The 16,884-nt window shown below is 37.0% G+C and overlaps 1 protein-coding gene across 4 annotated transcripts in view; it reads left to right on the plus strand.

Annotated features, from left to right (window-relative positions):
* The window catches only part of VPS41 (VPS41 subunit of HOPS complex), a 104,743-nt gene that overhangs the window by 68,701 nt on the left and 19,158 nt on the right, over positions 1 to 16,884 (plus strand). For all 4 annotated transcript variants that reach the window (XM_051798706.1, XM_051798705.1, XM_051798709.1 and 1 more), the window contains 8 exons: positions 2,570 to 2,667; positions 4,524 to 4,653; positions 6,350 to 6,465; positions 8,059 to 8,115; positions 10,428 to 10,489; positions 11,348 to 11,429; positions 15,593 to 15,685; positions 16,175 to 16,302. In XM_051798706.1, the coding sequence (XP_051654666.1) occupies positions 2,570 to 2,667; positions 4,524 to 4,653; positions 6,350 to 6,465; positions 8,059 to 8,115; positions 10,428 to 10,489; positions 11,348 to 11,429; positions 15,593 to 15,685; positions 16,175 to 16,302 (766 nt within the window). The remainder of the gene's footprint in view (positions 1 to 2,569; positions 2,668 to 4,523; positions 4,654 to 6,349; positions 6,466 to 8,058; positions 8,116 to 10,427; positions 10,490 to 11,347; positions 11,430 to 15,592; positions 15,686 to 16,174; positions 16,303 to 16,884) is intronic.

Raw genomic sequence — 16,884 nt, forward strand, 5'->3', positions numbered from 1 at the left:
GTTGATGGTGTCTTGTGGTCTTACTGCTGTTCACATACAAGTAGCCTACCTAAAAATTAACTTGCATGTTGGCTTTTCCGTTTCTTTCATGCATTATATGGAATAAAAAAAAAAGTTATCCTTTTTCTCCATACATTAATTTTCTTGTTAATTCTCTGCATGCTGGTTCAGCTTCCTGCTTACTTTTCCAAAAGGCAATGTTGAAACATTGTGTCCATTGAAATCAAAGGCAAAACCCTCTGACTGTAACCAAAATTGTACTTTATAAATCTGCTGTGGAAAAGCAGGAGCTGCTTTTTGAGGTTTGACTAAACAGACTTCTTTTAGTTTCAGTTCACTGCATGTGTGTGGGTCTTTAATTCCCAGAGGAAGTGGCTTTGTAGAGTCTGGGTAAAAAATATAGCACATACTGTTTTATTTCTGTTGTTTGGTATATTTCATGCATTTCATTTAATGAGCAACAAAAAAGATTTACAGGTTTCTTCTTTTTACTTCCTGTTAATTTGTTTGACAGCTTACACAGATGCTGAACATGGAGTAGATCCACTGTCAGCATATCTTCCATCTTCTCTTATGACAGGCATAAGCATATATGACACATGGCCATATATCAGTCATTCCTGTTTACTTCAATACAACCTTTGTTTTAATTATTTTGGATCCTTTTCAAATTACCAACATTTCTGCAGTGCCTTTCTGCTGGATTTTTTTCCCCCCATTGATCACAACACAATGTCCAGAGAGTAAGTCAAATTAAACTATCTGTGCAGCTATAACTTCTGTAATTTTTTTTCAGTAAGACTTTTTTGATTAGTTGCATCAAAGGTTTTTATCAGGTCAAGAAGCACTGTCTATGCCAGTTATTTTTTGTTCAAGCAGCAGAGCTCTAGAGCATTGTGTTTCAACAAGGCCTCTTGAGAAGGATGAGCTGAAAGAAAGCTGAAAGTGAAACCAAGGAAACTAAACTCTATTTAAAAACAAAACTTGAAGTGGTGATTTTCATTTGTTTGTTAGTTTTTGTTTCACAGAACAAATTTGGAGAGTTTTCCTCTGCAAATGCAAACTACAATATTTTATATGCCTTTGAGAGCCTTCTCTTAGCCTTTCTTTGAAGCTGAGGTTTCTGTACTGATTCTTCGATAGTATTATGGATTTCACTTTGTTTTTTCTTTTCCATGTTTTTCCTCCTGCCTTCCATATTATTTTAAAATGCCAAATACTAAATTGTAAACTGTGAATAAGATATGTAGTTGTTTCTGATGTGGTTTGTTTAAAATCATCGCTGAGAGCAACATGTGACACAGTGAAAGTGATCTCATCAGTCTTGCAGGCTAGAATGAAATAATTATGTACATGATTACAAATGTGAACTTATTCTCTCCTAGAATGGGTTGAGTGCTCTGTCCTTGTGCTGTACTTTGGTCCCCCGCATGATGTTGAAGTGTCAGCAGTCATTAAAAGAAAAACAGTATTTGCTTATTCATTGAAAGACAGGTGACTTGACTGTATTTTTTTCTCCTTTGCCAGGAGGATGATTATTTCTTCTGTTCCTTCTTATTATCTTCGCTCAAGAAAATAAGCTTTATTTTTAGTGTCATTACACTGCATTTTCTTTTTGCCTTGCTAAAATAATTAGTAACTTTAAATAAACAGTAGATATTAGTAATGTAGTGTGCTAAGCAGTAAGGAAGGAAACTTTTTTTTTCCTACTTCTGCTTAGATTCTCCTAAAGCAATGTTTTGGGAGAAAATGATGCGGCGTCTGATATTTTTGTAAAAGCATATAGTTACAAGGTTTTCAAATATAAGCACTTGGATGATTCCTGTTTTGGGCCCCATGAGAGAGAAGCCTGCAAAAAGGGGTGCACTGTAAATCCAGCAGAATAAAACTAAATAGCAGAGGTCTGTGGCAGGTGTCTCATTTACGGAGCCTTTTTGTAAATACAGTTCAACATTCCCTTTTTCTTTCTTGAAATAGTCATCACTTAACTGTTTTGATTTCAAGACCGCTTTTAGGAAATTATATATTTAGTTTTATGAACAAGGAAAGGTACTAAGGTACTATCAACTGTGTGTTTTCTTTGTAATGAGAATATCTGTAAATCTTCCTGTGATGCTTAAAGTGATGATAAATAAATAATGATCTTTGTGTTTTCATATATCATACCAATAGATGTAGCAGGTGCAATTCTCTTATAGCCACATGGACTTGCTATGAATATGCAAACCAATGAAGTTGTACTACTTGTTGGCTGTCTTATTGAGTTTGGTTTTGCTTTTGTTTCCTTTTTCTATGTAATTACTGAAAATCAGGCTGAACATTCATTTCAAATGTTTCATCTCTAGCATATCCCAGAGAACAAACATTTCTTCTTGCAAGCTTTAATGTAATTTAATCTGTTAAATGTAATTTTTCATCTGATCCAACTGGGTTTGTTATATGTATTAAGTCTTTATTTCTCTGAAGTGCTGCTTCATGCTGTTGATTGTCCCTGAAAATCAGTTGTGTGTTTTTCTTAGGTAGTAGTTCATATACATTCACTTTTTTAAGTCTGTTCTCTGTATTTCAGTTTTCCAATTCGACACCGAATTCTACATCAGTGGACTTGCACCTATCTGCGACCAGCTTGTTATACTTTCATATGTAAAAGAGATCTCAGACAAAACGGTAATCTTTTTTTATCTCAGACTTTCTTCACAACATTAATTTGACTTGTGAGTTGGGCCTTAAACTAGTCACTCAGATATGATTATCTGAGAAAAAATTTGTAGTCTGCTGGTAGTGAACAGTGCTTGAAACTTCTCTACCTATAAAACAAGGTCAGTGGAGGTGATGTTGAAGACTAATGTACTTACCTTTCAGAAATCATGTTTGGGTTCCCTTATGTCTTACAGAAGGCAGAGAAGGTCTCTAGCTAGTCCTTCTTGTTTCTTTTTTCTTCTTTCCCCCTACTCCCTTTTTCTTTCCTTTTCTCTCTTTCTTCTTGCTGTTTCTGCACCAGAAGAAATGAAGAATCTTGTTTAGGAGCTTGCTGACACTGCATCTCAAAAGAAATAAGAGTAGTGAAGTTGATCCACTTGAGCAATAAGTCATTGCAGGGTGGAATGCATGATTGTGAGCAAGTGGCATCATTGCCTCCCTTCCTTTTAAGATCTTTAGTTGTGTACACCCAGATCTGTGCGTAGATAGGTAGAAATTAGAATTCATGTCAGTTGTTTTTACTGTGCGCAGGCGAGTGCTGTGTCTGTCTCCGACATTTATTTCATATTGCCAAATAAAAGGCAAGACAGTGGAGGAAATCCTTGAAGTTGCGGTGAGAGAATGGCAGATGCTCTTGATCATCTCTTTGATAAGTATGTCTGCGTTAGACAACCATCACCATAGTAACCTTAAGCAACTGGGCACACAAGTTGCTAGGCAATGAAATGCTGTAGGTCCAAACAAATGCTCAAGCCTGCTGAAATCAATAGGGTTAGCTTCTAGCTCTGCTTCAGAATGTCAGATTATTATTTCTTTATTTATATTAAGGAGAAAAATAATGTCACAGCAGCGTTTCCCAAGAGAGTCAGCACAGTAGTCCTCCAGTGTGGGAGAGTTGGTGAAAGCAAAGAAATGGGATAAGGAAGGGGAAGGAAAAGGTGGGTTGAAATGCCAGGGAGTGAGGAAATTGGGAAGCCGCTGTTAGTGAAAAAGTAGCACAGGAAAGGAACTAGTATAAAAGAGGTAGTGACCAATAAGGGTTAAAGTCATTTTAATTGCTTCAGGAAAGAAAGATGAAAAGGGAATTTCAGGTGATATAATGGTAATAGAACATAGGAAAGAGGTTTTTTCATGTATTTGCTTTTAATTAGCCTTTTAGACAAACTCCAATAGCTGAACTTTGCTAACTTCTCAGTTCTCTGGGTAGCTGTGGAAGGAACAGTTGTCCCTAACACCATGTCTGTTGTGGTGGGAACTCCTTTGTTAGTGTCTTGGCTCTGTGGAGCCTGAGCTGCCTGAGCTTGCAGCAGAAGCGCTGCTTACTACAAATACTCTTCCGTTGTAAGAACAGTGGTCTTCCTACACTTGATTTCACAGCTTTCAAACAACAGCTTCCTACAAATTGGATTAGCATTGAACTCATGATTTGCTTTGAAAGTTTTTTTGTTTTGTTTATTTACTTTTGGGGTTTTTTTCATGGAACAGTTAAATTGAGAAAAGACCAAAGTGGTGCTGCTGCTGAATGAGTAGGTTAGAGCTGTGTAAATCCACTTTCTATGTGTTCTTTCTATCTGTCCTTGCTCTTTCACTCTGTATTTTGTTATAATTCACAGCCTGAAGTAGAAAATATAGGGTAGTCTTGGACCTTGACTTAATTAAGCTTTTCAACTTGTATGATTTGCAGCTGAGTACCCAGTGCAAAGTAATGGATCTTTGTGAATGTTTGCAGCTGTTGAATTTCAGCCTTGTTTGTAGATGACCACCAGTTGGCATTGCTAAAGTAAATCATATTGGATGGAACTAAGATGTTGTCGTTTTTCTAGGCTGTTGAGTGTTGTGCAAGGCCTAGACTGGATATTGTACAACCCCTGCCTGAGTCCTGTGAGGAGATTTCTTCTGATGCACTAACAGTACGAGGCTTTCAGGAAAATGAATGTCGAGATTATCATTTGGGTAGGTGTTCCCAATATTGTTTTGGTTTATTTTCATACCATGTTTAAAAAAGACTCTATTTGAGAGGACTTAACCTCATTTTTCATTTTTATGTGATCTCCTTTGAATAACTGTAACTGCTTATGACGCTGAAATGTAGAGTGGAAATCCAGAAGAACTGGTCACATGAAAATGTGTGCATTTAAATATCATAATTTTTAATACCATGTATTAAGTCAGACATACTGGGGAAGGCAGAAATGTATGTTTCATGTAATGTCCAGTACCAGGGAAGGCAGTATCTTTGATAGAGACTTATTCAACATGCAATACATAGAAGCTCTTTTTAGATAGAGGGCTTCAAGAATAGTGAAATGAGTGGCAGTGTCTGAAAAAGCTTTTTTAGAGAGAAAGATTGAATAAATGTCATGTCAGTAGTAAGATGTACCTGAATTAGCTTAAAAGGGGCACGGTGCTATTTAGCTTCCTTGTACTGACGAAGCTGTCACTATGTAACAGACCCAAGAATGGTAAACCAGAGTGAATAGAGTCTGGATTTTGGCAAGTTCCACCTAGAAGATAGGTTTATAATTATGTAACAGACAGGGAGATGAAGCCCTCTCACAACGTATGCCATCTTTTAAAGATGGGATAGTTTTCTGGTCTATGTGTTGTAGCTCAGAAAAATGCATGCCAAAGCTGATGTGGAATTCTTTGATGAAGATTATATAGCCTGTGTTATACAGAAACATTCCTCTGGCTTTTAAAATCCATGAATCTGAAATTTAAGCATCTTCTCTGGCATCATGCTTCAAATCATAGACTTGGCAGACCTCTTTGCGTACATCTATGCCCTTAAGCCACTAGAAATATCGTGTATCTCCTCCTGATCTGAAAAACATCTGTGCTGCTATCAATAGAGTTGAGATTTCTTTATACCTGTGTCGAAGCAGAACACTGATGTCCACAGCTGTACTTCTATGCTTTATGAATATTCTAGTTCATCTGACAAGTCTAAATGTTTTGAATGGCTTTAAGACAAACATTATTTTGTGAGTTGCTTATCACTTCAGGAGTGTATTTGTATGTTTGTATAGATGTAGATGAAGGATGGGGGGTAGTTTTCTTCCCTGTGCCTACAGAATATTGGTGTTTCTTCATGGGTTCTATGGAAATAACAACTATTCAGAACAGTTATCTTCTGTGTTTGATTTTACCTTTTAATACTTTTTCTTTGAGCTTACTCAAAAATAAAGGCTTATAGTAAAAGAAAATGCATTATACATATAACCTTAACTTACAGCATTGCAAATGCATTGCTGTAATGATGTGCTGTGTCCCCAGGGGTTATGGCATCTATCATTTATGCTTTTGATGGCCTTGACCTTGATGGGAAGGATAAGTTTATTGGAGGCTATGTAGTGTAATAGTCCTCTAAAAGTATGACAATGGGTTCTAAACCATCATAAAGTTTACACGTAGTGGATGAATCAGAATTTGCAGTAAGCTGTAGTGATTTTTTTGAAAGATATTTTGCCATTTAAACCAGTTCTAATTTATTGCAGAATACAGCTTCCAAAACAAGCATGTTCTGCAGGAGTAGCCTTGCTGTCTTCCTTGCATCTCTTCTTTTTAAATTCTCCTCAAGGGTGTACTAAAAAGCAGAGCTTTACTTAAGGAAAATATAATAATAATAAAACTGTATATGCATTTGCAGAGTATTCCGAAGGTGAATCACTGTTTTATATCATCAGCCCAAGAGATGTGGTTGTGGCTAAAGAGCGGGACCAAGATGACCACATTGACTGGCTTCTTGAAAAGAAGAAATATGAAGTAATTTTAACATAATTCTTTCCTTCCGACTTTCCTGGTTTGGAAATTGGAGTAGGATGATGGACTTTCTTAGGTCATTTGGATTGGATAGTTTCTGTTCCTACAGTCATTGACTAAATGCTTGTAAAGAGTGGGAGTTAACTATGCATTCTTCCATCTCTCTATAGAGTTAGTCTTCTTCTGAAACAATTAGTCAGAATTGCAGCCAAGTGAGGTAGCTGAATTAGATGCTGTGAATACTGCTCTCATCATCAGATGTGAAATGTATTAGCTGTCACTGAAAATTATTAAAGCTGGGTTTTGGCTTTAAAGCAGCAGAACACTTAACTAATGAGCTATGTGGATATTTTTCTAGGTCTATCCCAGCTAAGGAGGGGAGGGAAATGGTCTTGGTGGGCAATATGAGATTTTTCCTATTCCATAGTGCTTCCACTGTAGAACAAAGTGGTTGTGTTAGGGTATTGGGTGTTGCTCCATGTTACTTACCTAGGCTGTTAAAGCTTTTAAAACTAAAATACTATAGGCTTGAACTGTAGGTATTCATGCTGAAAGTAGTGTTGCTCACAAACAAGCAGAGCAAATGTTAAAAGACAAAGGTATACAGCTCCCTTGGAAAAAAAAACAGCTCAGTATTTGGTTGTGTAAATATTGGTGTGCTTAAGTGTGTATATCTGAAGACCTAGAACAATAATAATAATAAATTCTTACATACCATATCAACATGCACCCAGTGTTCTGAATTCTAATGTCCTGCAGTTGTTTACTGAGAACACGTGTTATGGTGCTTAAAGTAACTTGCAAATTCTTATTTATGTGTTATTTGTTGGGTACCCATTATAACAAAAAAAAACATGGGGAAGCCATTCAGTACATATTCCTTTTGTTAATACAATCATGATATTTCTCATGCAGATTTGTTTAAATCCCTGTGGATGCTTTTGCATCTGAATAGCAAACTTGTATGATGAGTGCAGTTTTGCAATTTATGTAAATCACAGTATTTGGTCCCTGAAGACTCCAGTAATTTGCAAGTGACAGCTGTGCATGTGCCTTTATGAAAGCCATTCAAGGTAGTAGATAGTTGTGTGTTATGATGTATCTTAAAGGTTTCATTTTTATTTGGAAGAGAGCCAGCTTTGTTTCTGTACATTCAAAAGAAGTAGAAGAGCAGAAAATGACACTATTTAAGTCATAAATCATTCTGACTAGAGAAGACGTTTGGGCTGGAACTGGAAGGTAGCCTTCTCTCACCCCCTTTCCTGTTGATTTTTTTCACAGGTTTTGGCAGTGAAGGGGTCTTATTTGAAAATGATCCAATGTGATTGCATTGTCTGTTTTGTTGTAATCTTGCGATTTGATCCTAATATAGTAATGTGGAATGAACCTAGATGGAAACAAAAGTAGTTTTCTCTTTGGTTGACTGCTTTTGTTTGAGTATGAATTCAAAGCTGTTCATCCAACTGTGGCATTAGAAATTCTAGTGCTTCAAACACCCTGCTCTGAAAAACAGTTGATTTATACAGTTCTACAGCTTTCTGTATTGAAAGTTTGTGTATTTGGCTAGTATCTCTGTTTACTCCCTTTTGAATATAGGAAGCTTTGATGGCAGCTGAGATCAGCCAGAAAACCATAAAAAAACACAAGATTTTGGTAAGTCTCAAAATTTCTATTTAAAGCAGAGTATCTGCCTTCTTCTAGAATGCCGTGAGATGCAACAAACAAATTCCCTGTTCTCTATGACACCAGGCAATAACTGTTAGGCATACTCCAACTAGCATTCGATTCCTAGGGTTTCAGCTACAGAACAGGAATGTTAGTCTGTGAAGCATGGAAAGATCTGGATTTTATAAAGGTGCTATTGACATTAAAAAGAAGAGAATTGCATTTCTGATGGGGTTTTTGTTTACATTTACTTTTGTATTAAATTACTGTTGTTTCAAGTAACAAACAGTATTGCACTAATAGAGATTGTGGGGGGAGTGACCCATTTCTCTTAAACTTTTACCTGGTACATGTGACAGGGTATATTTGTCAAGAGTTTGAGATGCAATTGGAAGATCTTTTAAATGCTATTGAAATTCAGTTGCAGTTTCATCTGTAGCTCTCTCATTCTGCTTTCCAATTCTCATTATTTTACATAGTTAAGCCCCTTTTCTCATATATAGTTATTTCCCATGTTTATAGTCCCTTTCACAGACCAACAAAGGGTATCTATGTTTAAGACAAAAGGGAGGATAGTGTAATAGCCACAAAAGCATCACTAATTTTAGTTTTTGCTTGTTTGTTTTTGTTTAAATTGACCTCAGTGTGAACATATTGGTATTTTGTTAGTACTGCTGCTGCTTTAAATTTAAATCTGTACAAAGTGTTAGAAGATGTGTTTAATTTTTAATTTTGGGCCAAATTACTGATATGCATGCTCTATATCAGTGTGTCTTAAAAAAACTTTTATTCTTGTATAGTCCAGAAGTTGAATCGAGATGTAATGGCATGTCATCACCTATCACAGAGTTTGCACTCATCACAGCTGCTCTGTGACCCTTGTGAAAGATATAAAGACTTGTTAAAGGGGGTCCTAGCAATACATTAGGAGGGGAAAGAAACCAAACCCAAAAAACCCCACAGCTTTTCTTTTGGTGTGCAGAAGTTTACTCTACAAAATACAATGAAATTCAGTGAAATACAAGCAGTTTTTGAGAGTTTGGTCTCATACAAAAGCCAACAGAATGTGTTGAGGGAATAAAATGTTGGCATTAAGCCCTAAGTGAAGGATTAGTGGTATACTGATTTAAAACAACTCATGCTCTCACTGCCAAGTGACACCACATTCACACCACCTGAACCACCTGACAAGTCTGGTGACCTTGGGGATTTTTTGGATTGCAGTAATTATCACTGCTCCTCTGCACCTCTTGAGCAGAATGCAAAGGTCCTAAACAACCAGATCTACAGCTCCTTTACTATACGTCTTCTCTGCTCACTGGGGAGCTGGTACATAGGAGAAAGAGGCTGGCAGAAATCTTCATTCTTGAGAATGGTGAAGTTGAAAATACAAAGGTTGTTCCTGTAGTGGAATGAAAAGTCTTTTCTGACTTTTTTAGTAGACTGACCAGTTGAAGTTGTTGCATACCTCTGTTCATACTCTGCTCCAGTCAGTACTGTTCTTGATATTGATCAAAAAAGTATTGTACCTCAGAAGAGCCAAATGTTTATTTTTGTAAGAAACAAGGACTTCTTTTTCATTGTTCAACTTTGTTTTTTCTTTTTTCATTTTTCTCCTTTTTTTTCCTAGAAACAATGTGCTTTTACTGATATGATTCTTAAATTATGCAGTGAGTACACTGGGTTGTGTCAACATGGACATGAATGTTGAGATTACAGCAGAAGGCCCATGCCAAAATTTTAATATATGTTAGATTCCTATCAGAAAAATTTTACAACTGACATGTGTGATGAACCCTTGAGAAGAGAAGTTTAATATGTAATAATACCTAATAATCTTGCTAAGTTCTCAGTAATTCCTGCACTTTACTGAGCAGCACTAGAATTTATATTGTCAACCAACTTTTTGCCCCTCTCTGCAAACTTTGTTTTGACAAAGAGCATGCTTTATACAATGACTGGTGGTTTTCTTTTTGAACTAACTGATGCAAGCACTGACAGATCAGCTATGTGTTTTGAACAATCCTTAGTAAGGAAAGGTGGCACAGTGTTCTCAGCATGAATGAGTTTATGAGAATTATTTAAAAGAGCACCTCAGTTTGAACCTGTGAATGGCCTGTGCAGGTATTATGTGTTGACTGTTCTGTGGGTCCTACTTATAAAGGAGAATCAGGGGATCCACTTAGAGCCCTGTGTTTGACTTTCCAACCATATGCATTGCTGTTACGGTAGTTATTGTGGTTGTCAAATAGTTCACTCCCAAACTTTTATAACTAATTCTTTATTTTTATTCCCTTTAGGACATCGGCTTAGCCTATGTAAATCACCTAGTGGAGAAAGGAGAGTATGACCTGGCTGCTCGGTAACCTAGTATTAAAGATCTTCTTTGCTGGATAAAGTGTATTTGCGTATGGGGAAAAAGCAAAAACAATTATTGATTCTGAAGTATTTTGGGATGTTGATTTTCTGTTTGTTCTGGAGTTTCTGAATTTTCAAAGCATACAGATGTATTTTTCTGTGCCCTGTATTTTCTTGCCTGTAGTGACCTAAAAGTTATTGTAAACTTTAACTGGAATTGAGACATACATATTTTTGAAAGTCAGCCTTGATTTTTCAGTCACACTAGATTTTCAAAACTGAGGTTTTCTTTGGATTTTGATAAACTAAGTTTATTAGTGTGTTATTACGTGTAAGACCATCAGAAAATAAGTTGGTTTTATGTGGGTATAAACGAAACTGTCAAATATGGGTATCTAACGTAAGGATCAGAAATTACCCAAGATTTGTGTTTTCATGTATGTGTAAGCATAAGCTTTTCTTTCTAAAAAGCTCAATTTTTCTCAACTGAGATTTGAAAAAATCATTCATAAAGCTGATCGAGAGGGTGGCATTTCTGCCTATGGTGTGAGGGTTGGAACTAGATGATATTTGATCTCCCTTCCAACCCAAACTATTCGATGATTCTATGAGAGCTAATATGGCCCTAATCACTAAGGTGAATGAATAATAAGCAGTTAGTCATCTTGGATGCAACAAAATTTTAAGATCTGAAAGGAGGAGAATCTGGCACAGTCTGCTGAAAGCAATGGTTGCCAAAATAAGTCACTTGAGTAAATGTCATGATAAGAAGAAGAATAAAGGAATCTTTGCAGTAATGCTGTCACATTTGTATTATTCTCTGTACCTATTTTTGTTCTCTCTCCTTTCATCTTCCTTCCAGAAAGTGCCAGAAAATTCTTGGCAAAAACACAGAACTCTGGGAATTTGAAGTTTATAAATTTAAAGAAATAGGTCAGCTTAAGGTAAGTTAATTTCTGAGTCTGTACTCAAATAATTTGCATGCTATGCTTACTGCATGTTTTGACTAAGTATCTAAAGCATCACATTTAATGCCCTATTGTGGTATTTCTGCCCCAGATCTTTAGTTGTTTCTAGGCAGTTGTCTTTCAGATAGATGTGTATGTGTTAACATACTTTGAAACAGGATTGGAGGCATAGCATATCTATGTACTCAGCTACGTATTTTTACTTGTTGACAGTCTCCAAGTAGAAGACCCACCCCAAGGCCTTTACTTACAAAGATGCTCACAGTTAAATACATCATTCCCATTTACTTTTCATTCCTTTCTGGTATGTCCTGAAAATCCTACCTCAACTCTTAAGAAAAATTGTCTCTATGGGTGCCAGTCATTCTGGAAAATCCAGTTCTCTTACAACAGATACACAACTATAAATGTCAAAGAATTGCAAAGCAACAGCAAAGACCTATGCTGTGTACTAGAAATGGTGGCAAGAAAGAGGAGCAGTCTGCCCTGTTGCGTGTTTTCCCTGGTCACAAGCCAGCTACTGTAACAGTACACATCTAATATGAGATTCTCAGTTAATAAATTGCCCAGGACATAGGGCTTTAGTACTGTCACTGCTAAACCAGTAGAAAACATTATGCACACTCCTTTTGATAGCACGTGTACATTTACTTCGGAATTTTATGTCTTCCTATTCAAACTCAATGAGCCAAAAAGGACATATTATTAAGATCTCACAACACGCAGTCCCTTGCTGGCTTTGAACTATTTAATTCTGTTCAAAGACCAAAAGTGTTTCAGCATTATGAATTTCAGAAATGTCTGACTTCTGTTTTAGAGCCACTCCAGTGCAAGAACAACCTTGCCTTCTGTATGACTTATTAGTGGTTTGGTGCATTCTTTGCCGCCTTAGAAGATGAAATCCCATGTTTTTGTTTCTTTATTTCAGTCCAATAAAGGAGCCAAGTTCAGGTACAGGTGAAATTTTGATACACTGCTTCTTTGTCCTTTTGGGGTTTTTTTAGATTCAAGTGTCTGGAAGGGATGTTTCTCTTGTCACTCCTTATGTCATCCAGCCGACTGCAAAATATAAAAATATTTGCAGGTTTACTGAAAAACATCTCTGCTCAGTTACTGACTTTCTAAACAGTTGATTGTTTTCAACCTTTAGAATTTCTTTTTTTCCTTTTTAGGGCTTAGGCCCAAGAATTCTCAAACTTAGAAAAAGAAAAGATTACATTATTCAGCATCAAGTTGCAGTTCTAGAAAATGCCTGTGTTATTGTACTATTTCAATCCCATATAACTTTTCCCAAAATCCTAAAGATATATGAGTCTCATAAAGGATGAACTATGAACTAACTTAAGCCAGATCTAATTGAAGGGGTTCTTGTAACACTTGGGATCACTTGTGTGTTTCTTGGAATTTTTAGCTATTTACCTAACCAGCAGGTATTACACACCATATTGTAGCTGGCCTATAATGGCTTTAAGCCCTGATGAGAAGACTAGTGGAGATTTAGAGACAGAGTTTATTTCAAAATGGAATTTTCTTAAAAGAATTTGCACTGCATATTAAAATATGTAGTTGCCTGAAATATGGCATTTCCAATCTAGCGTGATTTGCCAATAGCTAAGGTGATAGTTAAACTAAAGGTTTAAACTTTCCTTCCTGCAGAGGGATTAGTGATACCCCACTGTCAAAGTCTGTGGGGTGTCTTGTTTGTTTGCATGTGGCTTTAGGGCATTTTTGAGTGTTCTGTACTAAACGGTCCTGTTTGGCTGCTAAAGGTTGCATTTTGGTATCTTGACACCTCTCATGTCTTCAGTGAATATCCTCTAGCAAACCTTGTTATGGCAGTTTCAAGATTTTAGAGCCTTACAATGATCTGTTCCTCTCCTCCAGCTGTGGTAGCTTGAGGGAGTTAGGTGCTTGCGCTCAAGTCACTTCAGTATAAAATACAATGTCTCAGCTCAAACAGCTGAGGAAGGTGAATGGATTCAAAGAAGATGCCAAACTCTGTGACTGTTGGCTGTTGTGGCATGAGGGATATGCTCCATTCTGTTGGCACTGCGACAGCAGTGACTTTCAGCAGAGGTTCAGGATGATCAGTTAGCAACAGCAGTGCTTTCACGACCAAAACATTGGCTAGAGGGCACTTGAAAGACTTCACCTGACTCTAGTGGGCATAGCAGAGAGCAGCACTAGCCAGACAGTCCCTTTCATCTCATAGATACCCTTTGAGGAATCAATAATTGTGGTTTGGGTTTATTGGTGAGCTGGTTTAGGCTATTTCATGTCCACTTTTACATGGGCTTTCTTGTATAACTCATCCTTATACCTACTGAAGTAAACTCTGTAAGCAGCTCCTAAGAAGAAACAAAGGAAGAAAATATTTCTGTGTATAATATCCCTTTTTTATTTAAAGTGATTTTCAGCACATGGTTCAAGAGTTGAACAAGGGCATTCTGATTGCACAGCTTTTTTGTCTGATCTTGCTCCTTAACTGCAGCTTAAAAAAAAAAAATGGAAGAATTTGTAACCTCCAGCTTGGGTCTTAGTTCACGTTTGTGCCAAGGCTTAAAAATACCTTGTATGCTTTTCTTAGTCTTTGCTGAGCCTGGTGGCCAAACTGCAGGAGGTGGCTGTGGTTTTTCTTCAAAGCACTGGGACTTGGGACAGGAGAGATTTCCTTCCTGAGGCAGCCTAGCCCCCACACAGCAAGGCAACTGCACCTCTCCACAGCTCCACAGCCAAGTGTTGCAAGTCTGTTGGGGGAGGTTGTTCATTTAGGAGGTGACAGGAAGGTAGAAAGTAGGAATGAAAACAGCCATTGGGAGATTTTACTCTGCCTTTGAGTCTCCAGCTGATGTCCAGCTTGCTTTCTTTATGGTCAGAAGAGACTTTTTCTGAGGCAGTCAGGAATATGATTCCCCAGGGCAGCTGGCAAGACTGTGCTGTGAGTTAACTGTTTAATTCTGTGACAGATGGTGGGAGCTGATATTGGCAGCACTACATTTCAAAGACTGGCCAAGCTCAAACAGCACATGGAGAGAAGAGGTCTCCTGCAAGCAATGAACTGTTAATTTCTACAAAGTCATTTTTTATTGATCTTTTCCTTGTACTTCCTTTCTCACCTACAAATGGAAGCCTTTAGTGAAATATGTAACTTAGGATATTGTTTTGATTTAAATACTAGGAGAATTTGTTGTGAATAGTCACTGCTGTCTGTAAAACTGAAAAAAAAACTGTAGTGCAATGTTATTTCTCCTGCTTTGTTCAAGCAACTTCAGTAACAAAATGTTACTGTGGTATGTGCCAATAGTGGGCAACAGGCAACATCTCTGAGTATTTGGAGTAATTTCATCAGTGTTGATCCTTTAGCTACAAACCCCAAAGTCCCCACACTGCTGGTAGCAGTAGGATTTATTTTGGAATGTGGTAATAATCTTGGCCTCTATTTGCATGGACTAATAGTGCTAATAAGATGATGTGCAGAAATTCCGGGGTATGAGCTGGTTTGTTCTGGCAGGTTCTCATCTCCTGCCTGCCAGAATGCAACTCCTTATCACCTCCTATAGAGTAACAGATCACATGCCTTCACCCTTTTCATGGAGAGATATATTCTTAAATTAATTTTCATTTGGGTATAAAAATAGCTGGCAAAACATAACTCTTCATAAAATGTAGTGATCCCACAGTAGGTCATAAATCATAAGTACCCATTTTTCAACTAATGAATCCTTATACCTTTTTACAAGGCCAAGACTTGACAAAATGGATTTTGAAAACATTCTTCTTCTGAGGTCTTTTATGGGTTTTATTTTCTAACTGACTAGTGGTAAATATTCAGACTTCTCTAGGGGCAATGGCTGATTCTCCTATCATAACTAGTATCTTGCCACCTGTCTTTCAAATGAAAATTCTTTCAAATGTGTGTAATCTCACACATTCAAATGTGTGTAATTACATACAATTCCAATGTGTGTAATCCTAAAGTAAAATACGATATATAGGCTTCCAGTGAATACCAAGGGCCATGTTTTGTGCATAACTTTGTTATTTTTGTTTAACAACAATTCTTTTTGTTCTGTTATCAGTGTACTGAGATGTTACATGTCATTCCCTTTCTGACACTTTCTTTTCTTTGTTCCTATTAGGCAATTAGTCCTTACTTGCCAAGACGGGATCCAGTTTTGAAACCTCTGATCTATGAAATGGTCCTGCATGAGTTTTTGGAGAGTGACTACGAGGTACTGCAGCCTGATGTGTCTACATTTAACAGTTATTCCTAGCCAAACACACTCAGTAATGTAGAATCTGACAGCAAATTCTCTGTTGTATTCAAACAGATTATCAATGGACAGTTCCATAATAATGAAAATATTAAAAAGTTGAATTTTGATTTTGTTTTTAAGAGAATAAATAGAATGTTCTTCAGAGCATGCAAATACTGTGAGATTAATTATTTATTATAGATGTTGTTATTTTTAGCGTAAGTGGCTGAGGTGATGCACAGAGCCTACAGCACCTGAAAGAAACTCAGCTTCATGAATCTTAATAACATTGCTCTAAGAAGGAAAAATCTGTGTTCTGCATTGTGCACGTCTGTGAACACATAAAATTTGCTTAAAGGTGAAGCACAGCAGGTATCATCTCAGAGGCTTAGCTGAAACTTTGATGTTTTGAAATGTTCCTTAGGCCATTCTTTCTATTTCTGTTACAATCTCTTATACTTTTAGGGGTTTGCAACCCTTATAAAAGAGTGGCCTGGAGATCTGTACAACAACACAATCATAGTTCAAGCTGTAGTTGATCACCTGAAGAAAGATCCACAGAACAGGACTTTGCTACGAACACTTGCAGAATTGTGAGTACAATTTTAAATTCCTGTTACAAAAAGTACACTTAAAAGAGTGTACTGTAGTTTATCAATATTTGCTTAACTCTCTTAACAGAAATCTTCTTTGCTGCAGTCTACAGAGTATTGGCTTCTCTCCACTCTGCTGATTGCACAGCAGCAATTTTTTACCCTTTCTTATGAAGTTCACATTGTGTATGAAAGCAAATTGTTAAGCGTGAGATTGGATTTCCTTACTCCTTTTTCCAAAGTAAATAGCTAGCATTCCTCTTTATGCTGTCAGAGGGAAACCTCTTTTGTGAAGTGTGCATTTCGGAATTATCTACAGGAAAATAAAAGGGTGGAGTTATTGCCCACTATTTAAGAAGTAGTTACTGCATGGCTGGAAATATGTGACTGGAAAATGTGCCGAAAGTGATCTGGTTCTAGGCCACTTTTTACAGGGTAAAGCTCTTTGATTTTCTCAACCTAATCACCATGTTAAGTTCTTTTTGTACTGCTTCTTTGAAGGAAGCAGAACTACTCTCTATTACTATGTTACTAAAGTATTTAGAGAACAGTGGGTTTTAGCTCTGAAGAGATTTCCCATTG

The sequence above is a fragment of the Manacus candei genome, unplaced genomic scaffold (assembly GCF_025592945.1).
Source record: "Manacus candei isolate 608988 ecotype Guabito, Panama unplaced genomic scaffold, ASM2559294v1 h1tg000049l, whole genome shotgun sequence".
In the NCBI taxonomy this organism is placed as follows: domain Eukaryota; kingdom Metazoa; phylum Chordata; class Aves; order Passeriformes; family Pipridae; genus Manacus; species Manacus candei.